Raw genomic sequence first — 21,893 nt, 5'->3', positions numbered from 1 at the left:
ACACATATACACATGTTCACATATATACCTATATGCAATCACACATATACTCTCACACACATATATATACATACATATACACATTTACACATATACATACACAATATACAAACATATGCACACATACATTTGTATACACATATACACATGTACACACCTACCTTTGTACACATACCTATACCTACATGAACATACACACTCACACACACACACATGGACATACAGATATGGACATATATAGATATATATATATATAGATATATATATACATACACACATGTGTTCACACACACATACATAGAAATACATACACACTTATATATAAATATGCATGTATATACATATACACCTGTATACACAGACACAGACACACATGTATACTCGCAAACCTTTGGAGTCCAGGGCTCAGTAGACTGACACTAGCAATAATAATGACAAGTCCCCTCCCCTACACACTTATCTGCCAGTGATGAGAACCAATGAAGAAAAATCCATCAGATGCAGAGAACATGTATGAGCAGGTGGGCTACTGACTCTTAAATGCTGTGGAGAAACTTGAATGAAGGGGAGGGGCATGAGTCCCACACACAGGTCTGGCTGTTGTACTTTCTTGCTAAAGGCATTAGAATTTTCCAATCAGGTCTTCAGGCCCCCAACGGTGAGTTTTCCTTCCCTGCGCTGGCCCTTTGCCATGTCTTAGGTTTCTACCCCTGTTCACACCCTAGTCTCTCTTTGTTCCTGCTCACAGCATGCCACGTCCACTTTGGCTGTTCCTTATCGCTCTGGGATTGTAGCATCAGGGGCCTTCCTCCGTAGCCTTCTGCAGAACTTTGCTGCTCTTTATTCTGGAGTCAGTCGCTTCTCACAGTCCACAGTGTCTTCTTCCCTGGGGCTTGGAATTGAGTGTTTGAACTGCTTTGAGGACAGCTGCCCCTTCCGTGATACAATCTTCCTCGTTGTGACTGGGGTCCACTTCTCTCCGTCGTCCTTTGGCTTCACCAGTGCAGTGTAGTGATGGTTTTCATAAAGGTGTCCTTGGTAGAACGTGCTAATGTCACTTTGTCCTAAGTGTTGTGGAGGGTGATTATTGGTTTCCTTTGTAGCTAAGGATAAATCTGAGAAAATCTTCGCACTGGCCTTTGTGAAGCTGATGAGATATGATGGGACCACCCTGAGAGATGGGGAGCATGACCTTATTGTCTACAAGGTACGCGCATCATTCCTGGGACACTGGGGATACTGAATGTGGTTGCTCCTTTGCGACTTTGCCACCTGAACTGAGCTGTTAGTTTTACACGGCTGTGACTGAATACCTGAGGAAAACAGCTAAAGTGAGGCAGGGTGCATTCTGGTACAGATACCAGAGCTTTCAGTCCTTCGTGATGGGGAGGATGTGATGGGGCAACTCACATCATCGTGGCCAGGAAGCCGAGTGAGAGAGTACAGTGGAGGTAGACTTTCTCTTCTTCCCTCAGAGTCTCTAATCTTCGGGCGCACCTGGTTTCAGGAGGTAACTTTTCCCTCTTGGTTAAGTCTCTGTCATAGACACACTTAGAGGTGTGCTTTACCAAACTCCGATAGCTTCTCACTCCAGCCAAGCCTGCGATCAAGATGAACATCACAGCTGACATTTCCCACCCGGAGGAGAGAGCTGCTCTCTAGCATTGAGCTACATTTAATTATGTAAATGAGCAGTTATGATGACCAGCCCTTTTGCTGTTCCTAACGAGAGAAGATGACAGGCAATAACACATTCGGTGCTGTCTATGAAGGCTGGGGATGTGAATTAATCCACAGGAAGCGGGAACATTGTTAAAGGACATCGTAGAACACAGCATAGAAGGGGGTGTGAAGCTTGAAAGGATTCAACACAATAAAGCATGTGTAACCTGGATGGTGGCCTCGATGAGTGTTGTTTGACATACTGTATGATCAAACCCACAGGCTGAAGCCAAAAAGCTGGAAGACGCAGCCACATACTTGAGCCTCCCTTCTACCAAGGCGGAGTTGGAAGAAAAGGGCCACTCGGCCACAGGCAAGGGCATGCAGAGTCTGGGGAGTTGCACCATCAGCAAGGACTCTTTCCAGATCTCCACGCTGGTGTGCTCCACCAAACTGACCCAGAATGGTGAGTTCTAGAACTCCTCCCTCTCAAACACATCCCTTTTGGCTGCTGGTTGAGCGGAGGCGTTTGCTGTGGGTGCGTGGACGTCATTCACTCTGTCCTTTGATAAGGACCCACATAGATGTCAGTGCACTCGGGAAGAGGAGGTGGCATCCGTCATAGTTTAAAATTCACTCTTCTATTTTTGTTTAAGGATTAACTCTGCAGGGAGGTTAAACAATGAAAGGACTTATTTTTATTTTTAAACATGTATTTATTTAAGGTGTGTGTGCGGCGGGGTGGTGGTGGTGGTGGTGGTCATAGTCAGAGGAAGAATTCTAGGAATTGGTTCTCTCCTTCCTCTGTGGATACTGGGCAATTGAACTTAGTTTCATCAGGCTTGTTGGCAAGCAAGCTTTGTTACCCACTCAGCCATCTTGCCAGCTCTGGACTTCCTCTTTAAGATACTTTCCAGACAAAAGAAAGAAACAAGGCATCAGGGGAAGTACATAAGATTTGAAATCAGACCAGAGAATGGAGTTGAACCTTGGTCCTATCTTAACCCTGGAAATGACCTTAATTAAGGTCCTCTGAACCCATGTGAATCACATCTGCTTCCAGAACTTTCTGACTAGTATGTAGATCGTCTGGTGTGAAGCCTTCTGGTGCAAGGTGCCTCCCATCTTTGTGCCTTCCCCTGTCTTTGCTTCTCCTTGAGATAGTTCCAGGTTATCTTTCTTTGGAGAAGTTGGTCTGCCCGACATTTTCTAGGCCCCTGGTGGTGTGAGATAAGGCCTCTTTGCTGATGCACGTACACTCAGCTCAGCCTAATGTGGCAGGTCACTCACCAGCGGGTTCCCCTTGTCCCTGGGCTGGCTGAGTTCATTTCCCACTGCTTGCCGCTTCCCCAGAAGCACAGCAGTCCAGTGGAGACACTTCTTATTCAGAGCACACCAGTGCTGTTGCTGTGACTCCGTCTGGAGGAGGCAGAGGCTCTCCGCACAAATCCTTCATTTAAAAACCGCATCCTCCTAATGTGGCTGTATCATAGCTGTGCAGAGACTTTATGCTCTCTTGAAATGGAGCTTGAAAATCCAATTTTTTTTCTCTCTTAACTGCCTGATGTGAATTGTGATTATTAATGTCTGCCATTATCAGGAATCACATCTCCATGTTGTCTGTCAGTCATGGCTGGAGTTTGAGATTTGCTGAGGGGCAGGCATCTTTTGGACTCTGACAGGGTAAACCTAGCACAGAGGTAACCCTGTCCTTTGGAAGATGGGACTCTGGGGGGGAGAAATGTTGGAGTCCTGAGGGCTTAGGCATGCCAGTCCTGGGTCAAATGTCTTCCAAACGTTCTCTGTCTGCTTCTTCTGTCTCTCTTTCTCAGCTTTACCCAGAGGTGCTTTCCCACCACTGGCTTCCTGAGTATTAGTGAGGGGCTTAAGTTACCAGACACTTTTGGGTTGCTTGGGTCGCTGTGACGACTGATACTCTGGGGCCATTTGGACGCTTCCTGGTTGCTAAGTCATCATGGGGTTTTCTGAATCATTTCTGAAGGGTCCTAACTTCCTGCCATGCGGTAATCCCCACCAGCAAATGAAACTCCTTCCCAGAGGGACTGGATTTGTGCAAGCAGTGGGGGAGGGGAGGATGTGCAGGAGTTTGGTGCCTAGGGTACATGAGTCAGCTGTGTGGGCTCCAGCTTGTGACTCGGCTGTGGAAAGAATGTTCCAGTGCTAGGAATAAAACTCTTGTGGGTATGCTCAACAAACTAGTGTTTGTGCTTGATTTAATGCAGGCTAATGGTGGTGTCCCTAGTTGGATCATTGGGGTCACCTATATGTGGTGCTTTAGTGTTTCAGCAGGTGCTGAGATCTGCTGTGTGTCACTTTTCACTTCGGAGGAAGCCGTTGTCTTATATATCGGTCATGTTCCAGATGTATTGATTGCTAGATATTATTTGAAATTTGATCATCATTTTCTTTCAAAACAAGTCTCATCCACAGCATCTTTTTGAAACCACACATCCCTTCCAGAGAGAGTGTGGGCGGTAGGGGGAGGAAACCTCCCAGGGTGGTGTGTGGATTCCTCCTTTCACCTTCCAGCTCCTTGAATCTCACCATCTGCAGGGTGATTCCCTCCCTGGTACCCAGGGAGAGAGCCCTGGTCTCAGCAGCAGCTGTTGCCAAGCAACAAGGAAATTCCAAAGTGATGCTGCTCACTGAACAGAAGGAGGAATCTGGCTTTCATTTCTTGCCAGCACTGATACCCCTTTTTGGGATTGTGCCATACCAGGAGTATATAAGATGGGGGGTGCCCCAGTTGGCATCTGAGTGTGGAGTCCCAGATTCTCCTCTGAGGGAATCATTTTCCTGAAACCATAATTTGTTCCTGCAAAGTTCCATTACTTAGGGAAAAAAGCAGAGGCTGAATTATTCATCAAGGTTTGTATTAAAGATCTCTGTCCTCAGCCCTGTGTAGGCTGCCATAGGGGATAGGAAAAGAGCTGTGAGATGTGATTCCTCGTCTCAATTAGCTTACTGTGTAATGAGAGAGAAAGGACTCATGAAACAAAGAATAATTATGAATCCAACTGTGTTGAGTCCCTGGGAATATGGGATGGAGCAAAGAAGGCCTTTTCTGACTAGTAGCTCTGTGGGGGTGGGGCAAGTTGTTTTCTTAAGCACCACTCCATGAGATGATCTATTAATTTACTCTTTTGAACTTTTTTTTTACTCATATTTGCAGTACAGAACCCACAGTGGCAGTCCATGTGTTATAATGACCTGTCTAGTAAGCCCTGTTTCAAAACAGAACAAACAAACAAACAAACAAACAAACAAAATAAAACAAAAGTACAAAACCCAAGAATAAGTCAATGGATAAAAATTGAAAGTTGCAATATAGAACTCAGGCTCAGGCCAGTCGTATCACATGTGACACCAACTTGGAATGAGTGACGTTCACTGGTCATCATTAAAGAAACATTGATCACTTACTTGTGAGATGGAAATACCCCCAACCCTGGGACCAGGAGTGTGTCAGGATAAGACGTATCCTTTCTTGTTACTTTGCTTTCAGTTAGAAATGACAACTTGTCAACTTCCTCCCCAAATTTCTAGCTCCTTTCATAATTGAAGGGCTGCTGCTGGTCGCATTTTGTGTTGCGTGTCTTGATAAGCTTGCCTACGTGTTGTATCATTGGATTCTTCTTAGCTGAGCTGCAAATTATGCAGCATTGTACCCGCTGTTCAGACAAGAAAACAAGGAAACTCCCTGCCCAGTGTGCTGTAGATACTGTGTGACTCAGCTGGCTTTACATAACCCACAGTGTACGTGGGTGCTGTTGCGCTGTCCCCCCCCCCCCCCCTCTTTACTCTTTTAGTCCTCAGAGATGCCCGAGGTGATGGGAAATACATGAAAATCTGTATGGGCTGTAGATGGCTTTTGTGTGGCTTGATTCTGAAATTAGAATGCATGGCTGTTTACCGAATTCTTACCTAGATCCAAAATTATATGCTTGCTTTCAGTGTTAGTGTGAGCCTTGACTTTATTTATTCGTTTTTATTTATTTATTTTGGTGCTTGCAGTCTCTTCTGTAGCTGATGCTCCTGATGCACATAAACAGTAGATTAGATGCAGTTTGCTAGTTGCATTTTTGCAAGTAATGGCATAGTGATAAAAACCGCAGGTGAAGGAGTGCAGGCACGTGTGCTTCCCTAGACAGGACTTAGATTCTGTCTTCCTACCTTAAAGAACATCTTAATGTCTTCAGCAAAATCCTTCAAGCTTTAACAACAAAGCAAAACAAAAAGAACCCGAGGCCTGGGAAAATGTCTCTGTCTGTAGACTGCCTGCTGTGCAAACATGAAGAAATCATGCGGGTCCTTAGCACCCACATAAAAGCAGAGGCATGTGCCTGTAACCTTAGCCCTTGGGAGTGGGTGGGTGGAGGCAGGTGGATTCCTGGAACTCATTGCCCAGCCCATTGAGTTGAGTTAAACTACAGATTCCGTGGGAGATCCTATCTTAAAAAGCAACATGCAGAATGGTTGAGGAGGAATAAATACCCAAGGTTGACCTTGGGCCTCTACACATACACTTGCGGACACACCCCTCCTCCCCTCATGCCCTCACAAACATGTACTTCTAATACAGATGTGCTCCCTTCCTTTGGATCTTTAAGATCTAGTGTATTCCATCTTGGCCTTTTCTACTACAAACAGCTTTGAGGGCAGCAAGCAGCTGTTTAAGAAGAACTCTCAATTCCTCCTGGTTTGTGGCTCCACAGATTGCTCAACTTGCGGTTTCAGGACGTAAATTTATTTTATTTTATTTTAAAAAAGGTAGATATTTGTTCTTGAGCAGGAAAAGCTACTTGGGGGACGAGGCCTTGGCAGCCCTTTCTGGGTGGGCAACATCTTTCAAGTGTTACGGTGGTTGGCAGCAGTCTCCAGTAGGTGGGAAACACTACCCCTGTTTTGGTTCTCAAATGCATTTTGAAAGCTCCTACATGAACATCATTTCCTGGTAAATGTGGCTGGAAATAATGACTTCAGCTTCCCTGGTGTTAAGTATGTTGGTACTCAGTAATGAAATATTTAACAGGCGAACCTTTTGAAATTGAGTTGCGCTTTCTTTTGAGAAGTGTTCGCAGAGGACTCCACGTGCGGCATGAATTTGAGACGAAGTTCTCATGGGAATGGGGAGCTGATTCTTGCGTTCTGTTTGCAGTGGACCTCCTGGGATTGCTGAAGTGGAGATCCAACACCAACCTTCTACAGCAGAACTTGAGGCAGTTGATGAAGGTGGACGGTGGTGAGGTGGTGAAGGTAACATGGGCTACGGGGGGGGAGGCTTGGTCATGTGTTTTGTCTCCATTATCATGCACTGACCCCCGGGGAGTGCAAGATTCTGGTTATAGTCTCTCGGCAGTGACTTAAGCCTATGTGTGTGCAGTGCTGCTGGGCTCCTTTCGGAAGGGCTATCTGGCTTAACTTGGAAGGCATGGGCTTTGAATCCACCTGCTGCTAGATGCTGTTTCCTCTTTTGATGAGTTCTTGATGCTGTGTTGACGGTGCTGGGTGGCCTCTTTCAGCCATGACATTGCCTTCTTCTTCTCTGGGTTCTTGGGGTTTCATGGGACATGGTAGCCTGCTTTTAACCCATGGGGGATAGTCTGTGTGTACTGCGCTGTTTCACTCTTACCAAGGTCATTGTCACCATTCTTATTACTAACTCATGATTCTTCAAGTTACTCAGAATGACATGGATAGTCAGCTCTGTGTGTGGTAGAAATATTATGAGCCCCAAGAGTCTGACCTGGTTATTTCCTTCCTGTGTGGCATTGAGCTCATCTTCTAGCCTCACGTTTTGACTCTGGAGAAATGTTAGATATTAATTAGTTTTGTTTGTTTTTGTATGCATTTATTTGAAATATTTTCATTATTTGAGAATTTCATACAATATATTTTTATTACATTCACCTTCCTCCTCCCCTCAACTCCTCTCAGATTCGTCCCCACACCTCCCTACTCCCCTTCCCTAGTTCATGTCTTTTTCAAAAAATTTATTAAGAACCCATAAATTCCAATTTGTGAAGCCCATAAACTCCTGGGCAGGGAACCATTTCCTGGAGCTTTGTTAATCCACCAGGAGCCACAACCTTAAAGAAAACAAACTCTCCCTGAGAAACCATCAACTATCCACCGCTCCTCACTTAGTAGGAGGGGCTTATCTGGCTTCATCTTATGCTGATCTTGTGCAGACAATCACAGCTGCCGTGTATTCATGAGAGCAGCTAACAGTCCCATCCAGAAGACACTATTTCACTCTGGACCTTTCTGATCTCTGGCTTTTAACATCTTTCTGCTCCCTCATCTCCAATGGCCCCTCAGCCTTGGTGAGGGGATATGATATAGATGTATGATTTGTAGCTGAGCACTCCACAGGGACTCTGCATGATATAGGTACTGCTGTTTATGTAGACCCTCTCCGCTTGGTGTCCTGACCTGGAAGCCTGTGTCCGAGCAGTGATCCCAGCTTCTTTAAGCATCAAGTTCTGTCCCTCTTATTCTCTAATAGTTTGTGCTTCTGACATCCTTTCTACCTGGGGTTCTTCTCCCAGGTTCCATAGAAGGTGCTTGAATGCCATTCCCTTGCTCAAATATGTTATCGTTGTCAGGGCGATCCCTCTGGGCCAGGGGCCACTAAGCTGGCCAGTGGCCTGTGGTGTTTCATAAATCATTTCTCTACTGCCTGATTTGTCCTCTTCAGTTCTTCACCCTCTGTGAGAGGAGTGTGCAGTAGGGGACTGCCTTATCTCTGGAAAATTAATTACTTAAAATGGCCTTAATTAACCGGCAATGTGCTTAACTTCAGCGTGAATTAATTTGGTTGCACTACTTTCCTGCATCCGTTGTGTAACCACTCCAACGTACCCTCGCTAATCTTAAAATTTTAATCATCTCCTCAGTCCTGTTCTCATACCAATGGCTTGGACAACGTTAATTGCATTTTATACTTCCTTGGGTTCTAAATCCCCAGTTCAGATGGAAACCGGGGTGGATAAATGAACGCACTTTAAAAGACATGCATTTAATGAAATTTTGTCTTTCATTTTGAAGTCCCGGTGTCACAGATTCATTGTACTTCTGTTGATTTGGTGTCACACCAGGAAAAAAAAAATCTAGAATCATCTTGTCCTCTTCTCTATTCCCCATAGCCAATGTATTATTCTATCTGAATGTTCATCCGTGGTAGTGGTTTTCCTCTCTCTCCCTCCTTCCGGTGAGCTGGTTCTCCTGCCTGGGCTGGGGTGACCTCACCTGGCTTTACCTGGTGTGCCTGACTCTTCCTTCCCCTCTGCCACCACACCTCACCCATGCTGGTCCTGGAGAGACAAACTGACTTGCCTACGTCATGCAGTCTTGAGGGTCAGCAGGACTTGAGGGGTCTGGTTGTCCAGGGTGCTTTCTTCTTGATAGCTAGTGGGGTGTATTCTATTTATCCCATGACTCTCTTGTGTATTTTCGTAACTGGTGGAGGAGGATTTGATGGATTGAGCAGCATTTGATGGATTGAGAAAGAAATTTGTATGTTTAGGGAGAGCAATGGATTCCCACAAAAGTGGGGAATGAAGGTGGCTTGTTGATTCTTCACCGGGTACTCAGAGAGGGAGGGGGAGGGGGAGGTGTCTGAGCAACAGGCCTTTGACTGTATGTGGGGATGCTTTCCAGATGTTTGTCCCTGACTTCCAGGTGCTGTGCCCAGAGAAGGAGGCTCTGCTCTCTCCAGTTCTGACTCTGAGCCTTGTCATCTGTCTTAGTACCATTGGTAGGTCTAATGCAGGGAGTCTGCGTGAACTGTGATGAGCTTGGTACCCAGGGAGCCTGTTGGCAGGGACATTGGGCTGTTAGCAGATGGCATGGAGTTTTGACCTTTGCCAAGATTTACAATCTGAAAATGATGGGGAACGTAACAAGGTTGTACAGACCCAAATAATCAGAGTTGATTAAGATCTTGTCATGTCCAGACTGGAGATCTTGATGGAGAGGGTTGTGTATCTTCTGCCAGTTGTGTGTACTATTTTCTCTGTGTCATAGAGGTTGGGTAGCACAGTGGCAGACAACCAGGACTCATGTCTCCCTGAGCCACAGTTCTGCCAGGTCTTCTAATTTTAAAGCACGAAGCCTGGGTTGGCAGTGGGAGCCACCACCAGTTTGGGATCAGGTTCCTAGGGCCTGCTTCCCCAGTCTTCAAAAGGCTGTGACATTTAAGATCCCCTGTATTGTCTACCAGAGCCTATGGGTGCTGGTGTGTAGGCGGGACAGCTCAAAGTCTGGACCCAGCATCTGATGCAGCCACCCCTTTGAGATTCTCCTTGTGCGACACTTCACCTACCTGACCCTTCAAAACAGATTTTTTTTTTTCTCTTTCTTTTCTTGGTTTTGTTTTTGAGATACAACTTGCATACCATAAGATTTCACCCGTTACTCTGTTCAGTTCAATAGCTTTAGTATATTTATAGAGTTGTGTAGTTCTCAGGACTAGCTAAGAAATACCTACTTTCTTTACCCACAAAGGAAATTCAAAGCTGTCAGCCATCACTTCCCAGAGTCTCTGTCACCTATTGTCTAGTTTCTTTTTCTCTGTCTGTCTAGTCTGGACATTTAATATAATGGAATTGTGCAGTGTGGCTTCTGTGTCTGGCTCCTTCCATTCACATATATTCAGTTAGTGGACAGAGCATCCATGCTATAGCTTTCCTAGGAACTTCATGTCTCTTTGTGACTGAGTGACAGTCCGTTGTGAGGACAGAGAGGTAGATAGAAAACATTCACTTTGTTCACCCATTCTTTAGTTGATGGACATTTATTTCACTTTTTTTTTTTTTCCGGTTGTAAACAGTGCTGCTTCAGATCTTCATGGGCAGATTTTGTGTGAGCATTATGTTTTCCTTTGTTTGGAATGTGTACCTAGGAATGCTGTTGTTCAGTTATAGGGTTAATGTATGTTTATGTTTTTGAGGCATTGTCAAGCTGCTCTCCAGAGCCCCTGGACCATGTTATATTTCTCCCAGCAGTAAATACACAAAGGCTCCTCCCATTTCTCTGCATCTTCTCCCACACTGAACGGCTGTCCACCTTTTTGGTGATAGCCTTTATAGTGGGTGTGGCGTGGGAGTCAGTTTGTGTGTTCCTCCTGACTAATGATGAGGCATCTATACTTTGTTCCTTTTATGGCCAATATTGTATCATATGTCGTTCTCCTTATTCTTGGGCATCTCCACCACCAGGGATCTCACTACTTCAGTATAAACTGGTCTAGTCCACTTTACACCTCTTTTAGGATGTGGGATTTGATGGCTTCTAGGGTGACATACCTTTGAAGTCTAACTTTTTTCTTAATTGAATGGCCTTTGCTTTCCTGTATGGCCATGTTTCTTTGAGTTTCAACAGACCATACAAACAATACATCAATTACTGGTCGTCCGTAAACACTTTCCAGCACACTGCTTCATTCCTCAGCTGCAGGAATACGCTCACAGTTTCTTCTTGATGGCTCCGTTGGTAGGAGGTCTTTCCTCGCTCACGTGAAACCTGGTGCTCTATAGCATCTTCTTGTCACTCATGGCCTCTTAGACTTGGCTTGTATAGATGAATCTGATACGTCCTGATGAAAATATGCAAGAGGAGGCTTGAGAAGGGTCTCTGTGTAGAGTTGGGTGACACAGGGCATTTTCCAGCTCTGGTCTTCCTCTGCTTGGCCCAGGGTGACCTTCTTTTGTCTGCAATTCAGTCATATGAAATTTTGCCTCACTCACCTGCCACCTTAATAAAACCTTGGAAATTAGTAGTTCAAGAACTTAACTCATATATTTATTGCGACAGGGTCTCGCTCCATAGCTCAGGTGGGCCTGGGACTCCTTATATACCTTGGACAATCTTCCTGCCCTAGCCTCCCCAGTTTTGGGATTACAGGTGTGTACCACCATTCCTGGCTGCAAAGTTTAAGTTCTATATCCAGGGCTGGGGAAAGGTGGCTAAGTGGAGTCTTGCCAGAGACCATGGTTGTCATAGGCTAGGGGAGGTAGGGTACAGGGACTGTTCACTGACCTCTGTGTCTTTGCAGTTCCTGCAGGACACCTTGGATGCCCTCTTCAACATCATGATGGAGAACTCTGAGAGTGAGACGTTTGATACCTTGGTGTTTGATGCTCTGGTAAGGGGGTCTCCTTTTCATCTGCTCAGAGGGTGCGGTGTTCTTTCATGCTGCAGCCTTTGAAGGGGGAAGGGACCCATCTCAGTCACCTTGAAAGCCTTTCAGTTGTAGAGTCCATCAAAGCGGAAGCCTGGAGGAGTGCAAAGATACTTTGAATATGAAACTATAGTTATGTTAATACCCTTGTGCGGGTAGGGAGATACAAACCTGGGAATGGCCTCTGCAGGGACATTTCCAGCTTATTTCCTCAAGGCACAGAGGAAGATTCTAGAATGGTTTTCCTTGTGCCACCACTGAGACTGTTTTGGTTCCATTGACAGGTCTTTATCATTGGACTAATCGCTGATAGGAAATTTCAGCATTTTAATCCTGTTCTGGAGACTTACATTAAGAAACACTTCAGTGCAACCTTGGCCTACACGTGAGTTCTCCTGGGTTCCTTGAAAACTACTGCTGCCTTCTCTGATGTTGTGACTTTGGCCTATGACCATACATTTCTTGACTCCAAACTCTGGGTTTGCTGGCATATACTTGGTATCATTGTTTCCTTCTTAACAGACCTAAAAATCTTGTTGGAAGAGATATGTGATAAATAAGCCTCCTGTTCTGGAATGAATCTTCCTTCTCCTCCATACCATCCATTTATCTTTGAAAATTTGTGCTTATGTTCGATGAAGCTGATCTATGGATGCATGCACCTGTCATGCTGCAGCTCCCCAGCAAGCAGCTGATGAATGAATAAATGGATGTGTGTCTGTTTTGAGGTGATTGGTCCTTTAGTGTACATAAAATGCAATTTTGTATTCTTCAACCAGTCTCCTTACTTCGTAAAGTCTGTCTTCCCTTTTCTTACACAAGTTTTAGCTATTAAACTACTTAGATTTTTTTTTTCTGTCCATCTGGGCCCTTTGTCCCCAACCCTGTCTGAGCACACAGGGGATGTATAGGGCCTGGGCCAGCAAGGCAGGTTACCTCCTGTTTGTTAACACAATTCTGGATGCAGGATACATGGGCTTAAATGACAGTTCTGTCCTTTATAAATTGTGTGATCTTAGGCAATTTGTGTAACCTCTCTGGCCTTCAGCCTTTTTGTCTATATAAAAAAAAAATTGTAGTCTTGTTTGAGAATTTGAATGAGTTATTAGAGTGCTCAGAATAAACCCTGCTCCTTAGACAGCAAGCACTAAGCAGTTGTTGAGGTTCATTTACCTGCTTTCTCATGTTGGGATTTAATGACATGCATTCAAATTTTGTATTGTGTAATTGCATTGAAAATGAAAAAAAAAAAGGTTATACACACCATTTCTTTGAGAACACCACACTTAGAAGTTAGAGTCTATAAAATGAGTCCAAGGCCCCATCTATGATTCTGAGGAGACTTTGTAAAAGCCTGTATTAAAGAAAAGCCTGCATGTAGCTGTGAACTCAAGGCCCAGTGATACCAGCCAGTGAATCCAGTGGGTTGCCCAACCCAGTGTTGTTCTGCAGGTCCCTTCCTGTCCTGTCCTGCCTGTTTATGACAGAGTTCCTGGCAAGGGTGGCATTTGTAGAACTTCTTGAAGCCTGCAAAGCAAGCTGTGATGAGCCTTTTATTAGTCTTCCGTTAATGTTTATTTAAAGCTCTCTATTGGCTCAGTGAAGATGTCCTGTGGGTTGGCATATTGGACATTTTCTCATAGATTCTCTGGGAAAGAAACAGTTTGAGGTGTCTTCTTGCTCTAGTGACCAAGCATGGCTACTCAGGGATTGTGGATGAGGCCAGCAGATGTCTATGCATGTAGCAGGGTCTCCATCTGAAAGCTGATTTCAAAGTTTTCCTTCTAAGCATGACTCATCAACTGTTTTGAGAGTAGCCTTCCTACTTGAACTCAGGTATTGAAAGCAGGGCTGAGTTCTACCTGGAGTATCTACTGCCTGGTGTGGACCTCAGCCTTCTGTGCTTGGTTGTTGAGAGAAGGGTTGGTATCCTCACTGGTGGAAAAAAGGAAGATGGACCCTGCTACATGCATAGACATCTGCTGTCTGTAAGACAGTAGGAGACCCCATTTGAGAAAAAGTGGTGTGCTTGTGTGCGTGTGCATGCGTGCGTGCGTGTGTTTAGTTTTTGGGAAATTAGTCAATGGGAGAAATTAAAGCACCATGTTTATCTTTAGGCTTAGATGAAATAGAGGTAAGAATCAATAGCCTCCTGTTGTGTCTGTCCTGTCTGTGTTTTGGAAAATAGATATTTATTTTTACCATGTTTTGATAAACTGCTAATCCATTGTTTTCTACATTAACTACAAGAGAGTTAGTAAAAAATAATAAGAACACATATGTAGGTAACATAATAAAAAATAGGACCCACATGTTTGACATTGCATTTAAAACAGTAGAACCTTTTTTCCCTAAGAGTTTTAAAAGAAAAATCTAAATGATGTCTGCATGTGTCTGTATTTGTTTGGGTATGTGCATGTGAGTGCAGATGTTTGTGGAGTCCAGAAGAGAGCACCAGTTCTCTTGGAGCTGGAGTGGCAGGCAGTTTGTAAGCTGCCCTATATGGGTGCTGGGAACCAAACCTGGTTCCTCTGGAAGAGAAGGATGTGATCCTAACCACTGAGCCATCTCACCAGCCTCTAAAACAATAAAAATCTTGATTCTAAGGAAACTTTGGTTCCTTAGCAATGAATCTGCCAGTCTGTAACTCTAGTTCCAGGAATCTGATGCCTTCTTCTGGACTATGATGGTGCCAGACACACATGTTGTACACAGACATACATGAAAGCAAAAAAAAAAAATACATATCAAATAAAATTTTTAAATGTTCACATTCTTTTTTTAAAAAAATTTATTTATTTTATGTATCTGGTGCTCTATATGAATATAAACATACATGCCAGAAGAGGGCGCCAGATCTCATACAGATGGTTGTGAGCCACCATGTGGTTGCTGGGAATTGAACTCAGGACCTTTGGAAGTGCTGCTAATGCTCTTAGCTGCTGAGCCATCTCTCCAGCTCCCTCAAATAAAAAATTTAAAAAATTTTAAAGAAATCTAAAGAAGTTGTGTGTGTGTGTGTATGTGTTGTATATCTACATATGTCTGTGTAGGTGTGTGTACATGCAAAGATCAAATGGTGATATCAGGGGTTCTCCACTCTCCATCTTGTTTTTTGAGGCAAGGCCTCTCAATGAGTCTAGAGCTCACTGATTTGGTTTGACTCACTGACCTGTAAATCCCACAAATCCTCGTGTCTCTGCCTCACCGGTGTTGGTATTGCAAGCATATGCTACAGCAATGCCTGGCTTTTTCCAGTGGGTTTGGGGGATTGAACCTCTTGCTTGTGTGGCAAGCACTTTACCCACTGATCCATTACCACAAACCATACACTGTGGTATTTTTGCTTGCTTAAAATTCAGGAAGTAGGCCTGGGAAAATGGCTCAGTGATTACAGGTGCTTTATGCTCCTTCAGAGGCACTGAATTTCATCCCTAGCATCACGTGGTGCCTCACAACTGCCTGTAACTCCAGTTCCCTGGGACCTGATGCCTCTGTGGGCATCTGCCCACACGTGGTATATATAAACTGGTGAATGTGTACACACACATACACATAAAAATAAACAAATCTTTAAAGATAATAAAATTTAAAAGCTTTTTCATTGCTACAATAATGTACATGTAGGAAGAGTCATTTTATGAATTCAGACAGTTGTTTTTTTTTTTTTTTTTTTTTCACCCTTGTTTCCACTACTGGGGACAAGATAACTGTAACACATTGCTGTCTCACACCCAAGGAAGACCCCTCTTGGTCTCAGAGTTGGTGTCACTCACAGAGAAGCATCTGTGTTCTCATTTCTATATCACAGCTCTGTTTCATCTTCTCTGGGACATCATGTACTCCTGTGCACTTGGCCTCTTTCCTTCAACATAATGCTTTTGAGATTTGTCCATATTGCTGTATGTGTCATTGTTTGAATTGGGTCCTTTTTTTATATTTCTTAGTTGTAATTGACTCTCCCATGTTCCGTCATTAATGGTAGATGGGTTGGGGGCCACCAGTTTCCTGGTATTCTGCACAAGGCTGAGAAATCTTGTGTTTTATAGACACACTGTTCATTTCTCTTGGGTGAACACTTGGAACTCCATTTGCTGGACTAGAGAGACCCATATGTAGTTTATGAAATTATTGTTTCACTTTGTATTTCCCCCAGCAACTTAGAAACATCCCTTTGCATAGATTGGCAGGGTGTGGCCGTGGATGCAGCTCTGTTGGGAGAGTGCACAGAAGCCGTGGCTTGAGTCTCAGCCCATTATAAACAAGGTCTGATGGCACACACCTGTAATCCCAGCACTCTGGAGGTGGAGGCCCGAAGAGCAGAGGTCTAAGGTCTTTCTCAGCTGCATAGCAGCAAGTTCAGTGTCAGCCTGGGCCACAGGAGACCTGGCCTTATAAACCAAACAAACGAAACAGCTCCACCAATCCACGTTAGTGGTGATGGATCCTCCTGTCCGGCCTCTCCCTTTTTGTGCTTAACAGCTGAGCTGTGTTCCATTCTCTCTCATAATTAAATTATTTAACAGCTCAGGTGATCGGCATTGTATTGCTTATATATTTCACTACTGCAGACGAAACTGAGGCAAATGCTACTGACTACACCTGTAATTGCTGCTTTATGAGACTTCCTCTAAGGGAAGGTGCTGAGGGCAAAGAACTTGACTGTTTTTTTTTTCTTTGTGCCTGTGTCTGTGATAAAATACCTTGATATATGTGTGTTGTTTTCCCTCCAGAGAGTACTGTTCCTGTTTATCCCCCCCCTTGTCTTTACTAGGCAAATGTCTTACTTGTTATTTGTTTATATAACTGTATTATTTACTTTCTTTCCCCATGGGCAGGGATGCTGGGCTTGGCACCTGCTGCAGGCATCTTCCTACTGAGATACTTTCTCATCCCTGTCTTGTTTTAATTTACATGTATTTGTTTCTTAATGAGGTTGATTACTTTAAAACAATTATATTTCTCAATTTTTGTTTTTTTTTTTAAATTGAACTTCTCACATACCCTGAAGTTCTGAATGAACCGGTTACCCTTTGAACTCTCTGGTTATATGTAATGAAGCAAAAAAGGAAAATTTGAAGCTTTTCCCTATGCCAACAATTTTGTAAAAAGGTACTATGGCTGGGTGTGGTGGCACATGCCTTTTATACTAATACTCTTGAGGCCAGTCTTGTCTTTCAGTGGTTCTCAACCCTCTAATTCTTCGATCCTTTAATACAGATCTTCATGTTGTGGTGACCCCCAACCATAAAATTATTTCATTGCTACGTCATAACTGTAACTTTGCTACTGTTGTGATTTGTGATGTAAGTATCTGATATGTAAGATATGTGATATGCAACCCCCAAAGGAGTTAAGAAGGGGTTAAGACCCACAGGTTGAGAACTGCTGAATAGTCCCAGGGCACCCAGGACTACATAGGGAGACTCTGTCTCAAAAGATAAAAACAAACAAACAACTTCACCCCCCTCAATGAAAACTGACAAAACCTTAAGATGTTCTGAATTACAGTCTCCAAGTGAAGAATTCATTTGTATTTAGTTCTCATATTTATGTCTGTCATGGGATGGATAATTTGAAAAATAATTCTGATAAATTTGTATGTGTTGTGATTTGTGTAAACTTTTTCATGTCAGTGAGTTGTTTCATACTCCCAGTTTATAAATATGACCATGAGTAGTACAGTTATTAATTATGTTTTTAAAATTAAATGTTTTGGGGGAATTCAATTATTAAGAAATATAACATCTATTCTAAAAATCTTACTTTCATCCTCTTAATAGGGATCCTTGGAAAGTCATTTAAAATTATGTGTTGCTTGTTTGGAAATTGTCATCTAACAATTTCCTATTCAGTGTAAGGCCTTTAGTGGCAGCAAATCAACTAGCCTACAGAAAGGTGGCTGATGGTCCCAAGGGAGGAACCCTTTCATTCCACCCCTTTAATATTCTTACACCACCAAGAAGACATTCCATCAGGTGCTTTGTCTGATTAGAAAGCCTTTATGAACATGCATATATTCATACATGGAAGCCAGAGTAAAAGTAATGCTCCTGTGAGCTTTGCTCTCAGTTAAGCGTTGAGTTGGGATTTCTGAACTCTTTGATTGACATATGTTTCCCTTGGGCCTAGGAAGCTGACCAAGGTACTACGGACCTACATGGCCAGTGCTGAGAAGCCGGGAATCAATGAGCAGCTGTACAAAGCCATAAAAGCCTTGGAGTACATCTTCAAGTTCATCGTGCGCTCACGGGTCCTGTTCAACCAGTAAGTGTTCAGCCAAGGCCCGAGCAAATCCTCACCTGTCTCTTCTTTTTCCATCCCTCTTTCTCTCCCCTTGTCCTCTTCTCTGTCCTTGGCTCCTCCTCCTTCCTCTTCTTGCCCTGTGCCTGTGACCCAACACTCACAGATAAAGGGCAGGGGTGTGTATGACTGCTCTCATAGCCATCCCTGCAGAGTTCGCGCTGTTCCGAGGTTCAGAAGTGTGCCTGTGAGCCAAACATTGTCTGCTGAAAGCGTTTGTAATGCTTCTCACGCAGCGCTGGGCATCCACCAAGGGCTTGGCAGTACTTTTCAGTATATCTTCATAGAGCAAAAAGCCCCACAAGAGCAAACAAAAATGAAACAAGCAATGAGAAGGAAAAGCCAAAATCAAGTTGTACTGCCTCACATGGGAGCACTGCAGGGCCCTGGCCACTTTTCCCCTTCCAGGAGAATACTGTGTTTCTACAGATACTAGAGCACCCTCAGGCACTCTGCCTTGTGAGTGGTTCATGGCAACTGACCACCTTTAGAGTTAATTTTGAACTTGAAAGCAAGTTGGGATATTTATGACTTGATTATTTTAGAGAATGCTGGTCATTTATAAATGGCTATTTCTAAGCTCCACAGTTGTGCTGTTAAAATGAAATCGCTCTCTGGTCTCCCCCAGTACTCTCACACTGGCAAAAGAGATGTGGAGGTGGATAGTTGGGGTGGAGGGTGTGGGGTGGACTCTGCTTATTTTTGGAGGGTGCCATTTTGTGGGTGACTTACAGTGAGTGTTGTGAGCACATGGTGGCTGTGCTGGATGAATTGACCTTCTTGTGATAGGTTTCTACACAGAGATGGGCTCTGTGAACCCATCAATCAAAGAACATGCCGCCTATGCATAGAACAGGGTGCACCACATGGGATCAGTGAAAACTGGGCATGAAGTTCATTGGGCCCCCTATCAACACCTGTTTCCTCTAAGCTTCAAGTTCACTTGCTTGAGTGGATATGTTCATAAGCACCAAGAAGAAAGGGGAAGAAAGCAAAAAGAAATCCACAGCAGCATGCTAACTGTGTAGAACAGTCGTGGTCAGAAATGGTGATGCTGCTAGTGACTGGGCAGCCCTCCCTGTGCTGTTGGGCACAGGGCTGAGTGTGCTGTGTTCACTCTGCGCTTCCCATGGGTAGACCAGTAGTCATATGAAGACCCAAGGTTGGAAAAATGGGGCTTTGTCCTTGAGCAGTATCTCAAAGGCAAGTTCTTTCTTTTCACGTGTTGGAGATTGGCACGGCCCTTCGTGGAGACAGATTGTCTGTTTTGGGGTGTTTAAGCTGGCAGTGACTTTCTCTCTGTTAAGTGAGAATGAGGACAAGGTAAACTTGCTTGTGCTTTCCTGTGTATTGTCTGGTTTTATTCAGTCATGCTGACGGTGCGACAGTGAACTCTGTGGCCCCGGGACTCTGCATTTTTGATTATTTTTCCCATTATGCCTCTCCCCTCTCTGTGCGTGTCATGACTGCACATGCATACATGACATGAAGAGGGCAGTGAACAACTTGCAGGACTTGCTTCTCTCCTTCCACCACGTGGTTCCTGGGAATCGGATTCCCTTGGTCAGCCTTGGCAGCAAGCACTCTTACCAACTGAGCCATCTTGCCAGCTCCTATTTTTCCCATTTCTTTCAGTTCTCTCATTACGTACAATAAGGTAGGAAGATGAGTGAGTTAGAAAGAAGACCCATCATAGTCAGGTGATGTGGCTTTTATCATGTTTACTTGGAAATTTGTAATCTTGTCCAATGTCTGATCCATGTGCTGCTGAGTCAGGGATCTGCAGCCACAGGGAGGATTTCCTCATTCCTCCGAGATTCCTAACAACAGCCTGTGTATTTGGGTTGTCACAGCAAATGACTCTTACACAACAGTGCTGCATTAGAAATGACCATGGTTACTTAGTCTACTGACGTCAGCTGGGTGAACCAGTAGCAAATCCTCCACCTCTCACTTTAGTCCTTTTTAAGTGTAGAATATGAACACAGAGTTTCAGGCATAAGATCTTAGAACCATGTTGTCTCAGATTTGTTTAGTTTGATCAGTCTTGTGGTGGTCAGGGATATAATTGGCTGCTTGTCAACATTAAAACTCAACTTAGATGGCTTTACCTGGTGAGGCTTATGTCACCCACCTGCCCTGTATACAACTTGTAGTCTGGAAAAGACTTTGGCTCACATTCACCTGCTCCATGGTATCCTCATGTTCTCAGCATCCAGTGTCTTTTTATCCTATCATCTTTAGAGACTCTTTTTCTTATGACCTCAATGGTCCTCTGCTCTTCCTGGCATAATACTTGCAGTTTGTGCAGTACCCTCAAGCTGTAGGGTATGCCGCCATGCCAGGTTCTCTTAGAAAGATCCTCTTCCAGCCTTCAAAATGCTGTGTGTGATTCTCATCTCTTTGACAGAATGCTGTCACATGACAGCATCCCCAGCTTTAAGGGCAAGAGATGGGAACAGAGCTGAGGCAGTTTATCAGTAACTTCATCAAAATCAAAGTTGCTACAATAAGTAGATTTGGGCAGAGAGTTTCCACTCTCATTCTCATACCTTCAACCCAGAGTATCTGTTGCTTTGAATGCTTCGTATGTCCCTACCTCACCTCAGGTTCTGAATTATCTTCATGTGGGCTTCAGGGAACTTTTCTTTCTCATCAGAGACTCTTGTCACCAGCATCTCTGTGATTTAAAGTCATTGGACTCCTAGATGACCAACAGATGGATGGACTCCTAGAAACACACAGCTGCCTGTAGAAATGGGGCGTGAGAATACAGCTTCTGCTCTGGTCTCTTCTCACAGATACTGACACATATCCTACTGGGTCACTGTTGTGAGCCCCACATGGGATATCTTACACGGGAAATGAGTCTACACCAAAGCAGTGCTGCCACATCCTGTTCCCCACCTCCTTCCCCTTTCCCTTCCTCTGCCTGGGAATCACAGAGCCTGGCTTCAGGCTCTTGCTGTGAATCTTTTCCATCCTCAGAAGGTATAAGAAGAGATTGCCTTCAGCTCTATGGACTCTGATTCCATCATGACTCTACCGTGTTGTCCATCTCTGGTGCTGGGGCCTGAACTTTCCTTGGAGATCCTACCTTGCTGTTGCCTCTCTGTCTGTCCATGGTATTATAACATAGTACCCAGAGTCTACCTCAGTGTCCTCTTGAACAATGTGCCACAACTAAAACCTAACACTGAACCTTGAGTATGACACAGGCAGTACCCCATTTATTTACTCAGGAATGCTCTCTTTCCTGTGCTGGGCCCTCAGCCTGCCTCTCTCCCATCTAAGTCTCAGCAAGAGCCAGCCTCATCCTTTTGATTGTTTTTTTTTTAACTAAGTCTCTATCATTCTATTTTACCAATATAGACTCAGGAGCCAGATGCTGGGGTGAAAACCTGCTAGCTCAGGAGGCAGAGAAAGCACCCAGCTGCTTCTTCCTCTGCCATTGTCCCAGAAGAGAGCTTTCCCCTATGCCATCTCACACAAGAACTCCTCTAACTGGATGTCCCTCCCTTCTACTTCCTGTGTGTGTGTCTCTCTCTCTCTTTGACCTCTTGACCTCCTCTTACACTCTGTTTTTTTCCTGTCAACTGGTTGCTTGCTCCGCCTCCTGACCTATAGTTGACTTTATTTAGTCCTGTTTGCAGTATATAAGCAGAAAGCTCTTAGATTAAAGGTGTATGCTAGGGCTGATCCATACCACAGGCCGAAGCTGATT

At 44.2% G+C, this 21,893-nt stretch overlaps 1 protein-coding gene across 1 annotated transcript in view; it reads left to right on the top strand.

Moving 5' to 3' along the window:
• Dock1 (dedicator of cytokinesis 1) overlaps positions 1–21,893 on the top strand; it is a 514,332-nt gene that overhangs the window by 103,226 nt on the left and 389,213 nt on the right. Inside the window, exons 17-22 of the mRNA XM_059265078.1 lie at positions 1,104–1,207; positions 1,945–2,128; positions 6,842–6,939; positions 11,741–11,830; positions 12,151–12,251; positions 17,999–18,133. Of these exons, the coding sequence (XP_059121061.1) occupies positions 1,104–1,207; positions 1,945–2,128; positions 6,842–6,939; positions 11,741–11,830; positions 12,151–12,251; positions 17,999–18,133 (712 nt within the window). The remainder of the gene's footprint in view (positions 1–1,103; positions 1,208–1,944; positions 2,129–6,841; positions 6,940–11,740; positions 11,831–12,150; positions 12,252–17,998; positions 18,134–21,893) is intronic.

The sequence above is a fragment of the Peromyscus eremicus genome, chromosome 1, assembly GCF_949786415.1.
Source record: "Peromyscus eremicus chromosome 1, PerEre_H2_v1, whole genome shotgun sequence".
Lineage (NCBI taxonomy): Eukaryota > Metazoa > Chordata > Mammalia > Rodentia > Cricetidae > Peromyscus > Peromyscus eremicus.
The sequence above is the reverse complement of the archived record's forward strand: the minus strand, read 5'-3'. Positions and strand labels throughout refer to the sequence as shown.